At 53.1% G+C, this 20,058-nt stretch overlaps 2 protein-coding genes across 2 annotated transcripts in view; one reads left to right on the top strand and one right to left on the bottom strand.

Annotated features, from left to right (window-relative positions):
- Window positions 1–1,523: 1,523 nt before the first annotated feature.
- On the top strand, window positions 1,524–14,704 carry LOC120861048 (protein FAM151A-like). The gene is made up of 8 exons (XM_040236732.1): window positions 1,524–1,641; window positions 3,027–3,173; window positions 8,231–8,383; window positions 9,361–9,520; window positions 11,278–11,502; window positions 12,396–12,535; window positions 13,418–13,561; window positions 13,958–14,704. The coding sequence occupies exons 1-8, from the start codon at window positions 1,524–1,526 to the stop codon at window positions 14,629–14,631; spliced, it is 1,761 nt and encodes a 586-aa protein (XP_040092666.1). The 3' UTR covers window positions 14,632–14,704.
- The window catches only part of LOC120861051 (acyl-coenzyme A thioesterase 11-like), an 11,151-nt gene continuing 1,193 nt past the window's right edge, over window positions 10,101–20,058 (bottom strand). Inside the window, exons 2-7 of the mRNA XM_040236734.1 lie at window positions 19,819–19,885; window positions 19,417–19,500; window positions 18,338–18,471; window positions 17,076–17,207; window positions 16,278–16,404; window positions 10,101–14,928 (exon numbers count right to left, since the gene is read on the bottom strand). Coding sequence (XP_040092668.1) covers window positions 14,773–14,928; window positions 16,278–16,404; window positions 17,076–17,207; window positions 18,338–18,471; window positions 19,417–19,500; window positions 19,819–19,854 — 669 coding nt within the window. The 5' untranslated portion in view covers window positions 19,855–19,885 and the 3' untranslated portion in view covers window positions 10,101–14,772. The remainder of the gene's footprint in view (window positions 14,929–16,277; window positions 16,405–17,075; window positions 17,208–18,337; window positions 18,472–19,416; window positions 19,501–19,818; window positions 19,886–20,058) is intronic.

Below are 20,058 nucleotides of genomic sequence, written 5' to 3' on the forward strand. Positions count from 1 at the left end.
GTCCTATGGGCCTCCATCTCCAGGCACAGATGATCACCCCTTTCTCCTCTAAGTGACCCTTCTATTGACTCCCTGGGCCCTCCCCACCTCTTGTCATTCTATCCCACAGCACTTAACTACTTTCTCTTCCCCCACCATCCCTAAAGTCTGTAGTTCCCCAAAGTCTGCCTCCACCCCCTTCTCTTTTTGCCTTGAGCAGGAAAAGATGCTCACAGCTTCATGTTTGGTCCAGAGTCCCAGACTTCTACATCTATCCCTTCCTGGGCAGCTGCTTTTCAGGGACACCCAGAGCCCCCATGACCTGAGGACCCCTGAACCAAACTCCCTCCCGAGCTTCTCCTTACTTCCCATATTCCCTGGATCTGCCCACCTGGGCATCCTTCTAATCACTCTTACACACACACACACACACACACACACACACACACACTCACTCGAGTAACAAAGGCCTCTGCTGGATTTCTCTGTACACTTTTGCCCCAATTCCCCATGCACATGACAGCTGGCTCTTGGACTGATTTAAACTCCAGAGTCTCTGAAATAGGGACAATCTCTAACTGTTTTCCCACACTGGGAACCATGGGACACCCTCAGGGTCAGGCAGTGACTGGTCCCTCCCCTGTGGACTCAGAAGTGGCCTGCAGCAGCCCAGGTCAGCATGCCAGTTCTATCAATTTCAATCCCAGGTAGATAATCTATCTGAAAGTGAAGTCGCTCAGTCGTGTCCAACTCTTTGCAACCCCACGGACTGTAGACTACCAGGCTCCTCTGTCCATGAGATTTTCCAGGCAAGAGTACTGGAGTGGGTTGCCATTGCCTTCTCCACAGGATCTTCCCAACCCAGGGATTGAACCCGTGTCTCCTGCATTGAAGGCAGACTCTTTAACATCTGAGCCACCAGGGAAGTCCAAAGTAGAGCTCGTCTAGGATTTGAACCCAGGACCTCTCGCACCCTAAGTGAGAATCATACCCCTAAACCAATGAGCCACTAATCTACCTAGGATAGAAGGAAAATTCTTGTTCCTCTGGCAGATCTAATCTGTTCTTGTCACTCACCCTTGTCTGACCTTCCAGACTACCTGGGACAGGGCAGAAAGAAGGAAGCCCTCCTTTTATGCAGGGGAAGAAAACCTCCAGGTCTTCAGGAAAGCAAGGTCAAGCTGGGTTCAGATCCCTGGGCCCCCAACTCTCAGGCTGGAGCAGACAGGCAGCAGGTTGCTGGAGGGGAGGGCAGTGGTGGCTCCATCTAACATCTGCTGCTGTCTCTTACTGTGCTCAAAGGTCATTTTGGAGGTGGCAGGATTTTCTGCTTGACCTGTTAAGATCCTAGAAGAGAGGGAGGAGGAGGGTGGGAGGTAGGCGGGGCCTCCAAAGCTGTCTTTTGGGACATTCCAGGCCTGCAGGAGCTGTTCTGCCAGGAGAAGATTTAAGCGCCGTCAAGGCTCCTTCCTCCCTCTGGATCCCAGCTCTCAGAGCCGCAAGAGCCTCTGCCCTTTGAGGGGTATTCCCCTCAGCGGGTCATCATGGCCAACAACAAGGGGTGCTGGAAGCGGGCCCTTGTCGGTGGTGTCGGTGCGGTTCTGGTGTTCGCCATCGCGATGATCGTGGTCTTCTCGCTGCAGAAACGTACCATCGTGCCAGGTAGGAGCCCCCAGCTGCGCCATCTGGTCGTCTCCCCCATCTCTCACTCTTTTCCCCCATAAGCTTCTGTCCCCGTCGACAGCCCTGTTGGCCTCTGCCCTCCTCCCCATTGTTGCTGCTCTTCAGTAACTAAGTCGTCTCTGACTCTTTGCGACCCCATGGACTGCAGCACACCAGGCCTCTCTGTCCTTTACCCTCTCCCAGAGCTTGGTAAAAGTCATGCCCTTTGAGTCTATGATTCTACCCAACCATCTCATTCTCTGTCGTCCCTTTCTCCTGCCTTCCATCCTTCCCCTCATCAGAGTCTTTTTCAGTGAGTCCCTCTTCTCATCAGGTGGCCAAAGTATAGGCATTTCAGCTTCAGCATCCGTCCTTCCCATGAGGGTTCAGAGTTGGTTTCCTTTCGAATTGACTACCAAGACTTATCTTCCATCCATAGCTCTACTTGCCCCTCCCATCACCAAGCCCACCAAGATTTGATCTCCAAACAACAGTTTCATTAACTTTGTTTCCCTTCCTCCTTTACCAGGCTTCAGCTATCCTTCCATGCTCCCAGATGGACTCTCCTTGGAGGTCACTCAGGCATCACAAGCTCGGCGGACTGGGCTGAACTTACCCTCACACCCCTGCACCCTCTCCTGATGAAGGGCCTTGCATCCACATGGGGACCTGGGAGCAGCCTCCTCTCCTTCTGCCTCATGCCTATATCTTCAGTCCTGTGCCTCGAGGCTTCTTCCTTCCCATCCTCTATCTCCATTCCCTGCTCACCCTAACTTCTCAGCTCCCCGGCTTCTGCTGGACCCCTGCCTCAGCCCGCCCCTTCCCACACAGTCTCTGCCACCAGCCTGCTCTCACCAATCCATGCTCGCCCTGCCACTGAGGAGCACTTTCTAAACACAACCTTGTTTGCTATCTCCAGCACACACCCCATTTTTTTTTGCCGGCACCCAGGGTCCTTTACAGCCAGATCACAGCCCTCTTTTCCAATCTTGTCCTATCTCATTTCTCCGTATCTGTACCAAAGCAATGGCCATTCTTTTAAGCAACCACATTTCCTATGGCCAACCCTTTTTCTTATACTTTCCTCTCTGTCTGGAATAACCTAGTCCCCTCTTTTGGTTAAATTTACACACCCATCCTTCTATGTCTCCCTCAAATATTCCCTTATCAGTGAACTTTCCAATGTCCCCAGGCTGGTCCAGAGCATCCTCAGGACCCCACATGTTTCTCTCTCACAGCACTGATGACTCTGGGGTCCACTGTCTATGCTAGATGGCAGGCTGGACATGGCCCTGGGGCCCAGAGAGGGTTAGTAGGATGTACAGACAAGGTTCTTGGGTTTGGACAAGAACTGATGCTAACAGCCTCCTTGGCCTTGATTCCAGGCTGTGAACAGGATGAGACCTGCCGCTCTGATGCAGACATGCTGGACTACCTGCTAAGCTTGGGTCAGATCAGCCAAAAGGATGGCCTGCTGGTCACCTGGTACCACGGTGCCAACAGCAAGGAGCAGATGAAGGCTGCCCTCAGCAGTAAGTCCAGTTGCCAGGATGGGGCAGGCTGGGGCAGAGGTGGAGAAGATGGAGGGAGGGTGGAGGCAGGGCTAAGACAGCATTACGTGTGAGGTAGCATTAGGATGGGTATGGCCGCATTCTTGCCATCATCCACTTGAGAAAGTGAGGGCTCACTGGTTATGTGACTGGCTCAGGTTGTAGGGAGATGTCTGGGTCCAAGGTCATATCTTGCTGTCATCTTCTCAAGGTAAAAGGAAGGGGCCCCAAATTTGTGCACTCTTCAGAAGTGAGTTTCAGATTCAGTGGCTCTGGTGTGGGACCTGAGAATTTGCATTGTTAGTAAGTTTCCAGGTGGCACTGATGTTATGAGCCCGGAATTACACTTTGAGAACCACTGCTCTACCCCAAACCCTCAATTTTAGGGAAGTTAGATCCTGAGTGGAAGAGGGTCTTGTCCACGGTCACGCAGTAGGTCTGAAGCAGAACAAGACCCAGGCTCAAGGCCTCTGGCTTTTACCTCCTGCAGAATCACCACAGGGGGCCTGGGAGTAAGAGACAAGGAAAGGTTTGCTGAATGAATGAATGAGTCCTTAGGGAGACTTCTTGGAGGAGGCAGGCTTGGTGGTCAGCAGAGGGGAGGGCTTCCGTAGGCTAGGTGGAGCCACTTTGCTACTGCTTCAGGCTAATGGTCAGACTTGGGTGAGGAGGAACTAGAGAACCCTGGGAAGAGGGAGAACTCTTATCTGAGAGATAAGGCCTGAGGGAAGGCAAAGAGGCTCTGCCAGCCCCAGGCTCATCTCAGGTAAGTCCACGGGCAGCAGATAAGGATCAGGCCCCACCAAGTTGTGACCTTGGCTAAGAAGAAAGCTAAGGGCCCCAAATAGGTGGTGCCCAATAACCAGAGTCAGTATAGCCACAGGGGAGGGAAGGACCTGAGGCCTTCCATAGGTCCATGGGAGGAGGGTGGCTCCACAGCTGGGGTAGGGATCCTGAGGGGAAGCAATGGTAGGCCGGAGTTAGGCTGGCGAAGTCACACCGGACATCTTTGTGGATGGGAGGGGCCAGAGGTAAGGCTTGGGAGGCAGACAGAAGTGGGCTCAAATTCTACGTTTTACCATTTACCAAAGGAGTGGTTTGGGACAAGTGACTTCACCATCTGCAGCTCAGTTTTTCCCTCTGCCAAATGTGGACTGGTACGATGAAACCAGGGCACTTTTGGTCATGAAAATGTCATTATTAATAATTATGATGAAACAACAGGAATACCCCAGACTGAGTGGTTTACTCCACGTAGATGATAATTGAAACACAGTGAATGCAACACAACGGATATTTTATTATTTACCTCTAGTAAGTGAGGGAAAGGGGGCACAGAGAAGCCAAGTAACCTGTCCAAGGTCACACAGCTTGCAAGTATTAAAGCGGGGACTGGAAGCTGGCAGCCTTGGGTTCAGCCATGGTGCTCCTCCTCCAGGAGGTGATGTGTAGAGCTCATGGGCGGGGAGGGACGAGGGTGGGAACTTCCTGGGGCTCCCTGTGGAGAGCAGCACTCCTCACTTGTCTGCACTGCTTAGGACCAGGGCTCCTACTGTAGCTGCGGGAACATGAATCTTCCCTCATCGCCTCTTCCCTCACACCCACACCCTGCCTCCCAAACAAGTTGTCTCCCAGATTCAGGATCTGGAAGGCCCTGAACAGGTGTGAACGGCCGTGCAGGAGGAAGCAGGATCCAGGTGCTGATCACAAGGAGGCAGGTTAGGTCCATCCATCTTTAGTCCCCCTCACTGAGCATTTGCTGGGTCCCTGCTCTGCACCCAGCTCAGGAAGAGGTGTAGAAACGAGTGAGACGTGGTCCTGAGTTCAGGGGCTACCAGCATCTCAAGGGAGGCAGCTGGTGCAAGTCAAGCAAGGCAGCAGCTTCAGAGACTCACCGGGACTGAGACCTGGGTTCCAGCCCTGGCTCCCTCCCAGTGTACCGCCACCTTCCCCAGACCGGACTTGGCCCATTTTAGATGGGGAAGGAGACCTCTCAGCTCAGTTCAGTTGTTCAATCGTGTCCGACTCTTTGCGACCCCATGAATCACAGCACACCAGGCCTCCCTGTCCATCACCAACTCCTGCAGTTCACTCAGACTCACATCCATCGAGTTGGTGATGCCATCCAGCCATCTCATCCTCTGTCATCCCCTTCTCCTCCTGCCCCCAATCCCTCCCTACCCTCTTATCTGCCCAGCTACCCACCTGGGGCCTGACTTCTCTGGGCCTTGCTGGGCCCCAAACCCCTCTGGATCCCTCTCTCAGCATTCCTGGGTAACCAAGTTAAGACAAGAAAACCATAGAAATAAAGGTTACCTTAATATAGCCCTTCAGAGTTTACAATCTGTTTTTGTTTTTTAATTTTTATTTTTTTAATACAACATAATTTATGTCCATGTGCTATAGTTAAAGGCCAGAGAGATTCATCCCCATCTTGTCAGCGAGGACACCAAGGATTCCGGAGCATTGGGCCACAGATATAATAGGATGAAATGGGACAGTGCAAAGTGCCTGAAACAGTGCTGGGGACAGCCTGGCACTCAGCTTCCTCTCCCTTCTGGAAATCCAGACACCTAGGCTTCAGAGAAATGTACAAAAATTCTCTGCAACTTTGTGCAAGCTCTGTTACTTTTCTGGACCTGGGCTGGTTGAACTTAACGTTTTTCTCTTTTGGCTGCACTGTGAGGCCTGTGCGATCTTAGTTCCTCGACCAGGAACCAAACTTATGCCATCTGCACTGGGAGGACAGAGTCTTAGCTACTGGACCACCAGGGAAGTCCCTGATCTCAGCTTTTTCTATCGTTCATTTATCCAGTCTTTTACCATCCAACAAACATTTCTGAAACTCCTTTTTTAGGCCTGGTACCATCTTGGCACTGGAAATCCAAGTGATGGGCACCATAGACCTGGAGCCTGCCACCAGCCCTCAGGCTCAGGAAGGATGGTGCTCTATGAGTAGTTACATGGGGGCTGAGCGCTCAAAGGATAAGCTGTCAGCCTGACTTTGACTGAGTGTGTGGTCTAGGGATGGCCTCCTTGATATTTTAAGCCAACACCCACAAATGAGCTGGAGGTGGCTTAGTAAAACTGCGGAGAAAAGAGTGTTGCCATGGCAACAGCCAGGTGTAGGAGCCCAGAGATGGGAGACAAGATATTTGAGCTTCGAGGCTCAAAGTGCGGTCTGTGGACCAGCAGTCTGGGCATCACTGGGGAGCTTGGTAGGTGTCTTGGGCCCCACCCTAGATCTCCTTAGCAGAACTTGCAATTGAACAGTTCCTGGGTGGTTTGTGTGCACACTGATGTTGGAGAAACAGGAGTGGATGAAAGCTAGGTATTGAGGGAGAGAGGGACTCGAGGTGAGAGGGCAGTTTGCCAGGCCTGGTCCTACAGGACCTCACAGACTATGGGGAAGCATTTGGATTGGATTCTCAGGGCTACGGGAAATTTGATTTTTTAACAGAAGTGACAGGATCGGGTATATGGAACCGTCACTCTAGCAGCTATATGCTAAATGGACTTGGAGGGGAGCAGGGCTGCAAGTATAAAACAGAAGAGACCCCTCTGATGCCAACTGTCTTCGATGGGGCAGGAGCTCATAGCGACCCCACCCACCCTCCATTCCACTCACTGATCAGAGAGCCTGGCTTGCTCTTCCCAGTCTGCTTCTCATTCAAAGTCCTTGACTCCCTTCTGGCCTGAACTCTCCCAACAGGAATCACACAGCCACTGGAGGCGTTAACTGCGTACATTTAAAAGACAAAAATAACAATTCTCAGTGCTTTATGGGTGCCTGGAGATGGACCAACTTATGTACTTCTGGCAGGAATATGAGTTAGATGATTTTTTCTAACAGTACTTTGATAATGTGGGCTCTAAAAATGACCCTGCAGACTTCCCTGGTGATACAGTGATTAAGAATCTACCTGCCAGGGAGAGGGAGAGGGTGGGATGATTTGGGAGAATGGCACTGAAACATGTATACTATCGTGTAAGAAACGAATCACCAGTCTATGTTCGATACAGGATACAGGATGCTTGGGGCTGGTGCACCGGGATGATCCAGAGAGATGATATGGGGTGGGAGGTGGGAGGGGGGTTCGGGATTGGGAACTCATGTACACCCATGGCGGATTCATGTCAATGTATGGCAAAACCAATACAGTATTGTAAAGTAAAATAAAGTAAAAATAAAAATTAAAAAAAATAAAAAATAAAATAAACCCTTAAAAAAAAAAAAAAGAATCTACCTGCCAATGCAGGGAACATGGGTTCCATCCCCGGTTCGGGACTAAGCTGATGTGCCGCACTGAGCCTGCGTGCTGGAACACGTGCTGGAACGCGTGCTGGAACACGTGCTGGAACGCGTGCTGGAACACGCGCTGGAACACGCGCTGGAACACGCGCTGGGACGCCTGAAACCCATGCATCTAGAGCCTGTGCTCTACCACCAGAGGGGCACTGCAGGGAGAAGCCCATGCACCGCAATGAAGAGGAGCCCCTGCTTTCCACAACTAGAGAAAGCCCGCTCCCAGCAATGAAGATCCAGCGCAACCAAAAATAATTAATTTTTTTAAAAACAGATCCAGCATGGCCCTGACTCAGATTCCTCAAGTCCTCAAATACCCAGAAAGTCAGAATAAAATATACATCATTATCTGTTAGTAACAAAAATTCAGAGACCACTGAGGCTTCCTAAAAATGTAAGAGTCTCAGGAACGGCAGAGGAGTGGCTGACTGGGACAGGGTGACTGCCCTCAATCAGGGCTTTTGCAGCTTTTTTCTTTTTCATGAAAAGATTGTGAAAATGTGTCAAAATGGAAAGAAAAAGACTAAAACTATAAATGCTGAGTGGTCTCAACTGTGGAAAAACTATACATAGATAAAAATGGAAGAAAATACATCAAAAAGTGAACTATGATGGAAATGTGGGTGAATATTTCCCTTTCTGCTTTTCTGTATTTTTCAAATATTCTATAAGTGTGTAATACTTTGATGATGAGAAAAATTGCTTTAAAAAGTTTCTCTGTCCAATGGAACAGGTAATGTCATGGTCCTGGAGGCAGACATCACAATAGAAGGGCTCGGCACAGTCAACGAGACAGGAGTCCCCATCATGGCGCACCCCCCAGCCATCTACAGTGACAACACCCTAGAGCAGTGGCTGGAGGCTGTGCTGGCCTCTTCCCAGAAGGGTAAGGACTTCTCTCAGCCCCTCCCCAGCTGCCCACCCCTCTGGTCCTGAGGCCTCATGGGCAGGGGTCCCTCTACTAGGAGACAAGTCCAATGACTGTCAGGAGTTGCTCTTGCCTTAACTTTCCAGACCACTCTAGAGGCCTGGGCTCAGGGAAGATGGGTGAAATGAGGGATGTAAACATGCAGGGTAAGCTGCAAAGGGCCAAACATGAGCATTCGGGCTCTGAATCCATGGAACTGGATACAACATGCTCAAAGCCAATTTCACCTTCTCCTCCCCTGTCTCTTTGCCTGTTACTGTCAGAATCCAGGCATCAGCCTAATGCCTCTCCCTCATCCCTGCATCTACTCAGCTGCTGCCTCTGCCAATTCTAACCCTGAACCCTACCCCCGATCCAGTCCCATTCACATCATCTTTCTCCTGGACCTCCTTCCTCACTGGCTTCCTGCCTCCTTCCTTAGCCCCTACCTGGGTGAGCTTTCCAAAATGCTAACCGTCGTGTCACTCCCCTGCTTTAATCCTCCATGGCTCCCTATGTTGTCAACATATTTGATCCCTTTGGCCTGGCTTTCTAAGTTCTTCTCTAATTCTTCAGCCTGACTCTGTGCTATTCAGGCTTGGGTGGCTTAGGACCCTCTGAGCCTGCCTGTCCAAGAGTCACAGTCCCTTTTCATCAGATTCTTGACAATACCTGCAACAGCCCCAAGTCCCAAGCCCTTAGCCATCATTTGCTTCTTCCCCTTCGGGATGAGGGATGGAGGAACACTCCTACACGGGCAAGTCTTTCTCCCCAGGAGAGTTCCGCCTGTTTGAAGCCTTCTTCACACCCACCCAGAATTCTGTCCCTGTCTTCCCTCCCACCCCTGACACACACAGCATACCTGCTCTCTCTGTCCCAGGAAGTCATGTCTTCTGTTTCCTTCTTCCTTGAGCACAAGGGACCAATTTCCCAAGCCCTTGGCCCTCTCCCCACAGGCATCAAACTAGACTTCAAGACCATCAAGGCTGTGGGCCCCTCCCTGGACCTCCTTCGGCGGCTGACAGAGGAGGGGAAAGTTCGAAGGCCTGTGTGGATCAATGCTGACATCCAGAGGGGTCCCAATGTGGGCATCTCAATAGAGATCAATGCCACACAGTGAGTGTTTGCCTCTCTGCTCCAGCTTGTCCAGTCTGTTTCCTTCAACATCTGGTACAGCAGGTGCTCAGGGGACCTTTGCTGAGTTTGCCTCCAGTGACACCAGGTCATCTGACCTCTGAGCCTTCACACATGCTGTTCCCTCTGCCTTGAATGCTCTTCCACCATTTCCTGGTGAACCAGACATTACCTGCCCCAGAAATTCCCCTGATGTCCAAGGGTGCTGAGGACCCTCCCTCACACTTTCTCCTAACAGTTCTGATTCACTGGGCTCTCACTGTCAGATTATGGATGTGTGCCCTACAAAGTGTTTATTCGGAGAAGGCGATGGCACTCCACTCCAGTACTCTTGCCTGGAAAATCCCATGGACGGAGGGGCCTGGTGGGCTGCAGTCCATGGGGTGGCTAAGAGTCGGACACAACTGAGTGACTTCATTTTCACTTTTCACTTTAATGCATTGGAGAAGGAAATGGCAACCCACTCCAGTGTTCTTGCCTGGAGAATCCCAGGGACAGGGGAGCCTGGTGGGCTGCCATCTATGGGGTCACACAGAGTTGGACATGGCTGAAGCAACTTAGCAGCAGCAGCAGCAACAGAGTGTTTATTCCTGGACAGCAAACAGTGACCAGGGCAACCCCTGGCCTGCTAGAAAAGTCTGTAAAGCACTAACTCCTTCCCCAGCCTCCCCCGCCCACCCCACAAACAACCCCCAGGTCCCAGCACTGCCAACAACAGCACTTAGGTAGCACCAGCTGCATGGTGCACTCAAGTTTACAGAGGGCTGCATAAAAGGAGAGAATATATCTGAGTTCATCTTCCCATAGAAATGCCAGGTTAGGAGCATTTTTTCTTACCATTTTGCAGATAAGAAAGCTGACAATAATTGAGGCTCAGTCTGTTGAATGTTTATTATCTGTCACAGACACTGGTTTAAATAGTCTAGTTGTAGAGTACCATTTAACTCTTAGAATGAGAATGAGGTAGGTACTATTATTTTTCATTTTAGTAATACAGCATATCCTGTTGAGGTTAAATGACCTGCCTAAGTCTAATAATTGGCAGAGCAAACATACAAAACCAGGTCTTTCTGACTCTAACCTCCAGCTCTTTACTGTCCATCTCCTTTCATCCATCCACCCATCCATCCATCAAACCATCTTTCCAACCAGTCAGCTAACAATCCATCCATCCAATATTTATTAAGTCTCAAACTGAGGTGCATTTGGTAAGCAGCGGTTTGAAACTGTAGTCAGGGCCCCAAGATTAAAAAATGGTTGATCTTCTTGTAGTGAGGTTTCTCAATAATCTGGGGAAGGGGAGAGAGTAACATTATTTGCCTATCAACATTTGTAAGAGTTCAAAATCTGAATGAAATTTTAAAATGATATCTGAAAGTTCAGAGGCTCTCACAGCTGATAGAGCCCATATCCCACACCCAGGGCTTTGAATTGCATCTCCACATCCACATGAGGATGTTTGAGAAGTCCTGTCCTGCCTGAAAGGATGCCATTTTTAAGAATCAAAGAGGTTGGGTGAACTGCCCAAGGTCATAAAGTCAGGACTGAAATCCAGGCCTCCCCAGATCCAAAGTCCATGCTCTATCATGGGACTTTGAGCAACTCGTAAGCCACCCTGTTCTTCAGGCCTGTGCTCTAATATCTAGATGCGATAGATCCTGCCTCTTCCGAGCACTCTGATGGGAACCCAGGAGATGAGGAAGGGGCTCTCAAAGACCAGCATCTCTGATTCTCTGCAGGTTCCTGGCCTTGGTCCAGGAGAAGTATCCTGAGGCAACCCTGTCTCCAGGCTGGACCACCTTCTACCTGCCCCTTTTCCCAAACGTGACGTACACACGGGCCATGGTGGAGAAGATGCAGGAGTTGGTGGGAGCACTGCCCCAGAAGGTGACCTTCCCCGTGCTGGCCGTCATGGCGAGGGCCGCCTGGCCCCACTTCAGCTGGCTGCTGGCCCAATCTGACAGGTGAGAACGCCCAGGCCCCTGCCACGGCCCCCACTCCCTCCAAACCCACTCCCAGTCCTGATACCCCAACAAGATCCCAGATGCTGTGGTTAGAAGAGTCTTCATGATCATCTGGCCCAACCTCTGCTGGTGCTCGCATCCTCTACAATATCCCTGCTTTCTGCTTGTGCACCTCTGGGACAGGCAGGTCACTATACCTGAGGCAGCCTGTCCATTGGAAAGTGTTGCTTTATTATTATTATCTGTTTATTTATTTTGGACCACACTGCACACAGCATGCGTGATCTTAGTTCCCCAACCAGGAATGAACAGGCATCCCCTGCAATGGAAGCACAGCCTTACCCACTGGAACACCAGGGAAGTTCCATAAGAGTTTATATTGAGACTCAATTGGCCTCCCGCAGCCTCCTCCCCCGGGAACCACCTGTTCCCTGAGGGTGTACAGACTGCACCTATAGCCTCTGCCCCTAATAGCCCTGTGGGATTGAGGAAGCCCACCCTCCCCCCGCTCTGTACTGCCCCCAGCTGCCCAGCCCCACCTTCCTCAGACTTTTCCCACTGGAGGCCACCCCCTTTCCTCTTCATACCTGACCTCTGATCCTCCCCCCACCACTCCCAGCTCCATGCCCATCTCTTCTGTCTGTCTCTTTCCTGAGAGAGGACCCACAGATACACACTCCAAGTGACGGGGCGGGCCAGTCCATCTCTCCTGCTTCTTAGCCTCTGCTCTCAGTTACCCAAGGCCTCTGTGGCTTCTTCTGCCCCCAGGAAGGAGGTAGTGCCCAACACCCCCCCCACCCCCCTCCGCCAGCTTAGGTTAACTTCTGAGCATGGGAGAGGGGCTGAGGGCTGCTGGGTGCAGACAGGCCCTAAGCTGACTCTCTGGACCCCAGGTACACCCTCACGATGTGGCAGTCGGCCTCGGACCCCGTGTCAGTGGACGACCTCCTCTACATCCGGGACAACACCGCCACCCACCAAGTCTACTATGACATCTTTGAGCCTTTCCTGTCGCAGTTCAAGCAGCTTGCCAGTAGGGAGGGGTCTGCGGAGGGTGGGAAAAGGCGTATGTGTACGCATGCTCAGTTGTGTCTGACTCTTTGGGATCCCATGGACTGTCGACCACCAGTTCCTCTGGCCATGGGATTTTCCAGGCAAGAGTACTGGAGTGGGTTGCCATTTCCTCTTCCAGGAGAAAGAAAAGGTGGTGGAGTGGATTCTGCCCACAAAAACACTGAGCTAGGTGGGGCGGAGCATTGGAAAAGGAAAATCCTACATGAGATGAGAGGAAGGAATCATTTGAAGCATACATTGTATGCCAGACCCTGGGATGGAATGCTAAGCTCCATAGATCTGTGAAGCACGGATTCTATTTTACAGATGGATAAACTGAGGTTTAGAATAGTTATATAATTTATACAAAGTTGTTCAGCTTAAATGTGGCACAGCTCCTACTGGAAACAGCAAATTCCAAACCCCAGACGCTTCCCCTTGCAGTACAGTTCCTCTGAGGGTTGCTCTAGCATTTCAGAGAACAGTTCCTCCCCTGTACCTGCTAATCAATGATGCTTGTTCCTTTGTCCAAAGCCCCTGTTCCCTTGACTCCAAACCTAGGAGAGCCTGCAATCAGGCCATCTCAAGGGGACCCATCAGACCCAACATTCCTGCTCTGGGAGCCATCTAGGTGAGAGGGAGGAATACCAGCTTTGGGGCCCGACTGACTTGGCTCCGTCAAGCTCCAATCCCAGCAACCCTGCCCACTGGCTGTAGGACATTGGGCAAGTCACCCGTCACCTACAAAACAGGGAACTCCAGCTCCCTGGAACTTTGCTGTGAGGCTTAGAGAGGACTCATGGTGTACAGAAGGCCTCCGTGAAAGGTAGTGGCCTCTTCATCTTGGCAATCTGACCCACAGTGAATACCTCACGGAAGCAAAGCTACTACACTGGGGGCAGCCTGATCCCTGCTCTCCAGCACCCTGGGGACGAGGGTCTGAGCGTGGAGTGGCTGGTTCCTGACATCCAGGGCAATGGAAGCACAGCAACAGTGCAGCTCCCAGGTAAGGTCTGCCTGCAGCCCCTGTGCTCCTAGCTCAACTGCAAGGGTTACCTCGGGGTAGCTACCTCAGGTCTCTGTTACCATAGCAACGTGGCTGCAAGGTGGGGGAGCAGTGTTGTCAAAAGTAGGGGGCTCCTGGCCTTTGGACCAGCACTTGTGAGGCTTCGGGCACATGGTGCTACAAGAGAGGTGGGCACGGCCTCAGCGCTGAGCTAGCGGCTCACTGGGCCATTCTGATGAGCCCCAGGCACATTCGCAAAGCAGCCCTTCCACCTGGAACCCAGACCCAATCAACAGACCCCATTACCTCCTGCTGTCCCTTTACCTTCAGCAAGGGCCTCTGACACCCCATGATAGCCCCAACCCCAGACACTGTTGCCTCCACTACCTCTTCCAGACCGAGAAGGCATGATCCTGCTGGACGTGGGCCTCCAGAAGCCTGCAGCTGGGGACCCCGTGCCCATCGTCCGCACCCCAGATGGCCGTGCCCTGGCGCTGGAGTCCTGCCTGCAGCAGCTGGCCTCGCACCCCGGACGCTGGGGGGTCCACGTGCACATAGCAGAGCCCACCGCCCTGCGGCCAGCGCTGGCCACGCTGGCCACCCTCTCTGCGCTCGGCCGCCTGTCTAGGCCTGTGTGGGTCGGTGCCACAGTCTCCCACGGGAGTTTCAGGGTCCCTGGCTACGTGACTGGCAGGGAGTTGCTTACAGCTGTGGCCGACGTGTTCCCCCATGTGACGGTGGCACCAGGCTGGCCCGAGGAAGTGCTGGGCAGTGGCTACAGGGAGCAGCTGCTCACAGATATGCTGGAGCTGTGCCAGGGCCTCTGGCAACCCGTGTCCTTCCAGCTGCAGGCTGGGCCTCTGGGCCAGAGCCCCGCTGGAGTCGTGGCCCGGCTGCTGGAAGCTTCTCCCCGGGCCACGGTCACGGTGGAACACAGCCCTGGCCGGGGCCTCTATGCGTCTGTGCGGGCAGTGCTGCTGGCAGCCAGGGCCGTGAAGAAGACCCGAGTCTACTACAGGCTACCCCAGAGCTACCGCCAAGACTTGCTGGCGGATGTTGGCACACACTGATGCACCCAGGTGGCCTGGTGGACCCCAGCTTCCCACGGGGCGGCAGGAAGGAATAAATGCCTCTGCTTCCTCAGTGCACTGCACGCATGTCCTTGGGGCAGGATGGAGTGGGAGTGGACGTCAGGTGGCCAGGGACGATGCTTAGAGGGTCTGGAGGCTGGGGGCCAGGTCGTTCCGGTTGTCCAAGAGGAACTGTTCGCAAGCCTTGAAGGTGGTGTAGAACTCAGAGGAGAGGCCGGTCACATTGGTGGTCACATACTTGAGAACGCCCGGGGTGGCCTGGTTGTAGTAGGACACCTGCGGGATGGGAAGCCACACCCAGGGAGGAGGGGGTGGGGGCGGTAAGAGGGTACTGAGTGGGCATGAAGCAGGCAGTTGGCATCTTTGTGTCCAGCTCTTTGGGACCACATGAACTTGTAGTCCTCCAGGCTCCTCTGTCCATGGCCTTCTCCAGGCAAGAATACTGGAATGGGTTGCCATTTCCTTCCCTGGAGGATCGTCCTGACCCAGGGATAGAACTGGGGTTTCCGCTTTGCAGACAGATTATTTACTGTCTTTAGCCACCATGGAATCCCACTCACCTGCTAGGAAGGCAGCAAATACCAGCAGCGCCTGGGGCCTTTGAAGACTGCATGATTGGCGGGCGTGACCTCCTATAGCTGGACTCCCCTGACCCCTCCTCTGGGTGCTGACAACCCTGGCTTCCCTCTGTCACCCACACTATACTCTCATCTTGTGTGTCCCCTCTCTAGCCCAGAAGCTCTGGAGGACTGGGTCTCCAGAGCCAAGCATAAAACTCCTTTAAATGAAGGTGCTACCGTTAGAATATGGCTTCCCAGGTGGCAGTAGTGGTAAAGACTCTACCTGCCCATGCAGCAGACCCAGGAGACCAGGGTTTGATATCAGGGCTGTGAAGAGCCCCTAGAGAAAGAAATGGCAACCCACTCCAATATTGTCTGGAAAAATCCCATGGACAGGAACCTGGCAGGCTAGAGTCCATGGTGTGGCAGAATAAGCCCTTGTCAGCAAATCTGCAGCAAGCAGAACAACCCCAGGCTAGGTTAGCAAATGTCCAGGTCTCTACATGGGGTGTCTCAGGGCCCTAACAGCTGCTGTGATCTGAGGAAGGGGCACTGAGTTTCCCAGCTAGCCCACTTTCAGCCAGCCAGGTAGTTTCATGGGCACTGAGGGCCTTCCTAGACATGAAAGGGGTACATAAGTAAGAAGATGGAGTTTCAGTGACTTTCCTGTAGCTCAAACAGTAAAGAATCTGCTCGTAATGCAGGAAACCAGGGTTCAATCCTTGGGAAGATCCTCTGAAGAAGGGAACTGCAATCCACTCCAGTATTCTTACCTGGGGAATCCCATAGAGGAGCCTGGCGGGCTACAGTCCACGGGATTGCAAAAATACAACTGAGCAACTAACACACAGGCCTGGTTCAACTGTGTCCTTGGACTTGTCTCTGCACAGATTAGGTCTTATTGAAGGCTCCTTTCTAGGCCCTGATACTCTTAGGCTCCCTACAGCTGGAAGAGAGCTTACTGGCCAGTGAGAGTGCTGAGGTGTGGACAGCGTTGAGCTCTGGACACAAGTGTGGCTTTGGGGTGAATCTGGGTGGGAAGGGCAACGAGACACTAGGCCTCACCTTGGTTAACTGGTCCCCCTCGCGCCAGAAGCAGAAGCCTGAGCAGACAGTCTCCCCACGCCGGTACTCTGGGCTCTCGCGGTGCGTGGGCAGCGTAACTGACCTCAGCGCAATGACATAGGGTTCCCTGTATGGAAGAAGTGTGCAGAGGGGGCACGGGAAAGAGTGAAGGCAGCTTCCAGAAGCCCCTGCCAGCACTAACCAGGGCTCCGCTGTAGGGATGCGCTCGCCAGAGTCTAAGGCACACAGCCTGGCTCCAGGTCAAGCTGCAAAGGAGGTTCTAGACAGGAGGTGCCTGTGGCTGCGTAGTTCTGAACTCATCAGATACCAGCATGACTGCACTGTGGACCTTCTGGAAACATTCTCTGCCTCCCTCTCCCCGCCCCGGGGAAGCAGTGCTGCATTTTGGATTTTCGTGCTTCATCTTTTTGCCTGTCTCTAGCACAAGTGATGCCATTTCTCCAGCATCCTCACCATGGTGCAGCTGGGAGCCTTACCACCCTTCAGACAACATGGGGCTTTCAGAGGCTGGAGGCCAAGGAATGGGCCATGTGAGAGTTGGCCTGTCCATGACCTGGGGCAAGGCACCCTCACCACACCAGGGACAGAGACCACCCTGCTTTAGAGCATGAGTGACCACAAAGGGCAGTAAGTCCTCTTCTTCTCCATTCTACCCACAGTAAGACCACGGCCACCGATCTTACACTGAGGCCCTGAGGCCATAGGAAAGAGGGCTGACTACTTGGATGTCCCCTCCCTGGGGAGGAAGATCTCCCAGCCCAGCAGGCATGCACGCACCCGATGTCACAAGGCTTCCGTCGAGAGGCCAGAATGATGAAGTCCTGGGGCTTGGGGTCACCACCGAGGGCGGGGCTGATGACATGGTAGATGGCATCATCCTCATCCACCTGCTGCACTAGCTCCACGCTCCTGTGCGGAGTCCAGAGGGGTCACAGAGGCTCCGGGTGTGACAGCAGCGTTGACCCAGCCACTCCCCTGCCCCCATGCTTCAGCCACCCTGAGCACATGCTTGGGGGATATATCAACCCCAGACCACTCAACAGGGACCACAGGAGGGCAGAAAAGCCTGGCCAAAGGGGACATACACACCTGGGCTCGTAGACACATACACAAGCAAATAAACCCCACTTGTGGGCACACGTGCAGAAATACATGGACACCCACTGATGCATACACAGTACTATAGATGTCTGTCTGTGTCCGTGCAAATGCACATACACGGATGTCTAACAGCTTACAGGTACTATCTCCTTTAACGTCACATCAGCCCAAGCAGTTGGTACTCTGAGTATCCCTATTTAATAGATGAAGGGACTGGGACTCAGAAAAGTAACTCACCCATGGCCACAGAGCTAATAAGGAAGCAGGTCTGGGATGTGCACAGGTTGGGTGCCAGAGCTGTGCCCCTCAGATGTGGGTACACTACACACATGTGCCCAGGTAGACACACCCAGGCTTATACCAACACACACTCACAAGGACATCCTTGCAGAGACACAACATGTCCAAACCTGCCACTTTCCCTTCACATATCGACATGAAGAATTGGCAAGCTTGGTAAATTGAGCAAACTGGACATTCTCTGAGCTACCCTGAGTCTGGGAGGAGTACCCACGTACCCCCTCCACTTCCCAACCACCTGCCCAAGCAGCCCCCAAGCCCCCTCTCAGAAGGCAGAACTCAGTTTGAAAACCACTGATCTACCCCTATGTGCAAATACATACCCACACCTCAAGTACCCATTTTAAGAGGAGGGAAACTGAGGCCCAGAAAGGACATGACTGGCCCATGGTCACATAGTTAGTTGGGCCAGGCCCCCACCTCCAATTCCAGGCTCAGTCCCTGCCCTGAGGGCTTGGAATACCCATGACTCAGATACTCACCTAAAACATAACCATAGCACCTGCCCTCCCATAACCCACCCCTAGATAAAAGCCAGCAGGGGGCCCAGAGCAGTAGGGGAGGGCTCAGCAGGAGGAGACACCCCAGGGCCCCTTCCCCACCCCCACTCTCCTGTACCCCCGCCCTCCGGCACCCACCGGCAGTGCTTGTCCCACTCGGGCCTCCGGCGGAGGTCAGAGAGCAGCAGGAATGCCTGGGCTGTGTCCACGTGCACCAGCATCTCCATGTGGAAGGAGAGGAACTTGTCCTCCTCTAGAGTGTACAGGCGGACCTGCACGGGACAGAGGGCAGCCTCGTTCCCTTGTCTCCTCCTCAGACTGTGCTGGGGACCCGGGCTGGAAGTCAGGGCTGCGCTGATTGCTGTGTGTCTGTGAACAAGTGACTCAACCTCTCTGAGCCTCAATGGCAGCCCCGTGAAAAATGAGAGATTCAGCGCAAAGTGGATAGGAAGGTGTCTGAAGAAGCAGGGACTTCATGGACAAGCCCACTAGTCAGATGGAATGGTACTTGATGTGAAACGGAACGCACTCATCCCTTCCCACAGGTGAATGCACTGTGCCTAAGGAAATACGTCAAAGGCTACATACTGCACGACTCCCTTTACTGCACATTCTTAAACAGACCAAACGAAGGCACGGAAAACTGGTCTGTGCTTTCCAGGGACTGGGGTAGGAACAGGCTTGATCACAAAGGAGCCAGAAAAATTGGGGGTTTATGGAAATGCTCCTTATCTTGATTACTGTCGTGATGATGTTAACTTCATGTGCTTTCCACACTAGCAGGATTACACACTAAAAGGGGAAAGTTTTACTGTATGTAAATTATGCCTCAATTTTTTTAAATATTGAAAATTTTCTTTTTAAAAATAAAAAGATAAAGAAGCAGTAACTAACGCAAAACCAGAATGGATCCTCAGAGCCAGGCGTCCATCCAGCCACTGATGTCACTGTGGGGAGGTGACCCATCCCAGGACACAGGCAAAAGTGGCAGAGCTCAAGCCCCTCCTCAGCCCACCCTTGCCCCCAGCCCCCAGCCGAGCCACGCCAGGCCTTGAGGGGTGGGCATGCTTCTACAACTGGGGTGGTTTCATGACTCTCCCAGGGCCTTCTAGGGAACCCCGCTCTGACCTGAGTGGTTCGAGAGGGTTTCACGGCTCACAGTCAACACCTCTGGCTGCTCAAAGGGGGAAGGAAAGCTGGGAGGGTGGGCCCGCTACCTGGTTGCTCTCTGAGGACAGTACCCAGTTGTCCTTGGCCACGAGCATCTTCAGGGAGGAGACGTTGTTGTAGCTCAGGCACACCTGCACGGACACACAGAGCAACCTCACCCTCCCCTCCTCGGGGGCTCCGCGCCAGGGCCCCTCTGATGGGTGGAGAGGAAGCTGCACGTGAAGGAAGAAGCCCTGGGCTTTGGGAAGGGGGCCCGGGCTGGGCCAGAGTCCTCCTCCCCTTGGGGCCTCAGCTCGCTCCTGCCAAGCAGGGGGACACAGGAAAGCCCCTGGCTCACCAGGCCAGCCTTGAGGCAGAGTTTCCTGTCCCCTTTGGGCCTCCTCCAAGAAGGGAGGGCTGGGGGTCCCTGACAGGTCTGAAGGCTGTCCGCACAGAGCAGAAGGCCTTACCTGGTTGCTAGGATCCCAGGGGACAGAGAGGGGCATCTCCGCCTGCTTACAGGACACGATGTACTTCCTGGGAGAGAGGGAAGATGACAACCTTGGTCCCTCTGGGGCCCACCTCTTCTCAGCAGGCTGACTGTGTGCCAGGCCCTGTGCTCAGCCCAGCAGGGTGGGAGGCACCCCTATCTGGCCAGGGAGACTGGGTGGGCACACAGAAAACAGCAGCTGAGGACACGCACACTCAGA

The sequence above is a fragment of the Oryx dammah genome, unplaced genomic scaffold (assembly GCF_014754425.2).
Source record: "Oryx dammah isolate SB20612 unplaced genomic scaffold, SCBI_Odam_1.1 HiC_scaffold_11216, whole genome shotgun sequence".
NCBI lineage: Eukaryota > Metazoa > Chordata > Mammalia > Artiodactyla > Bovidae > Oryx > Oryx dammah.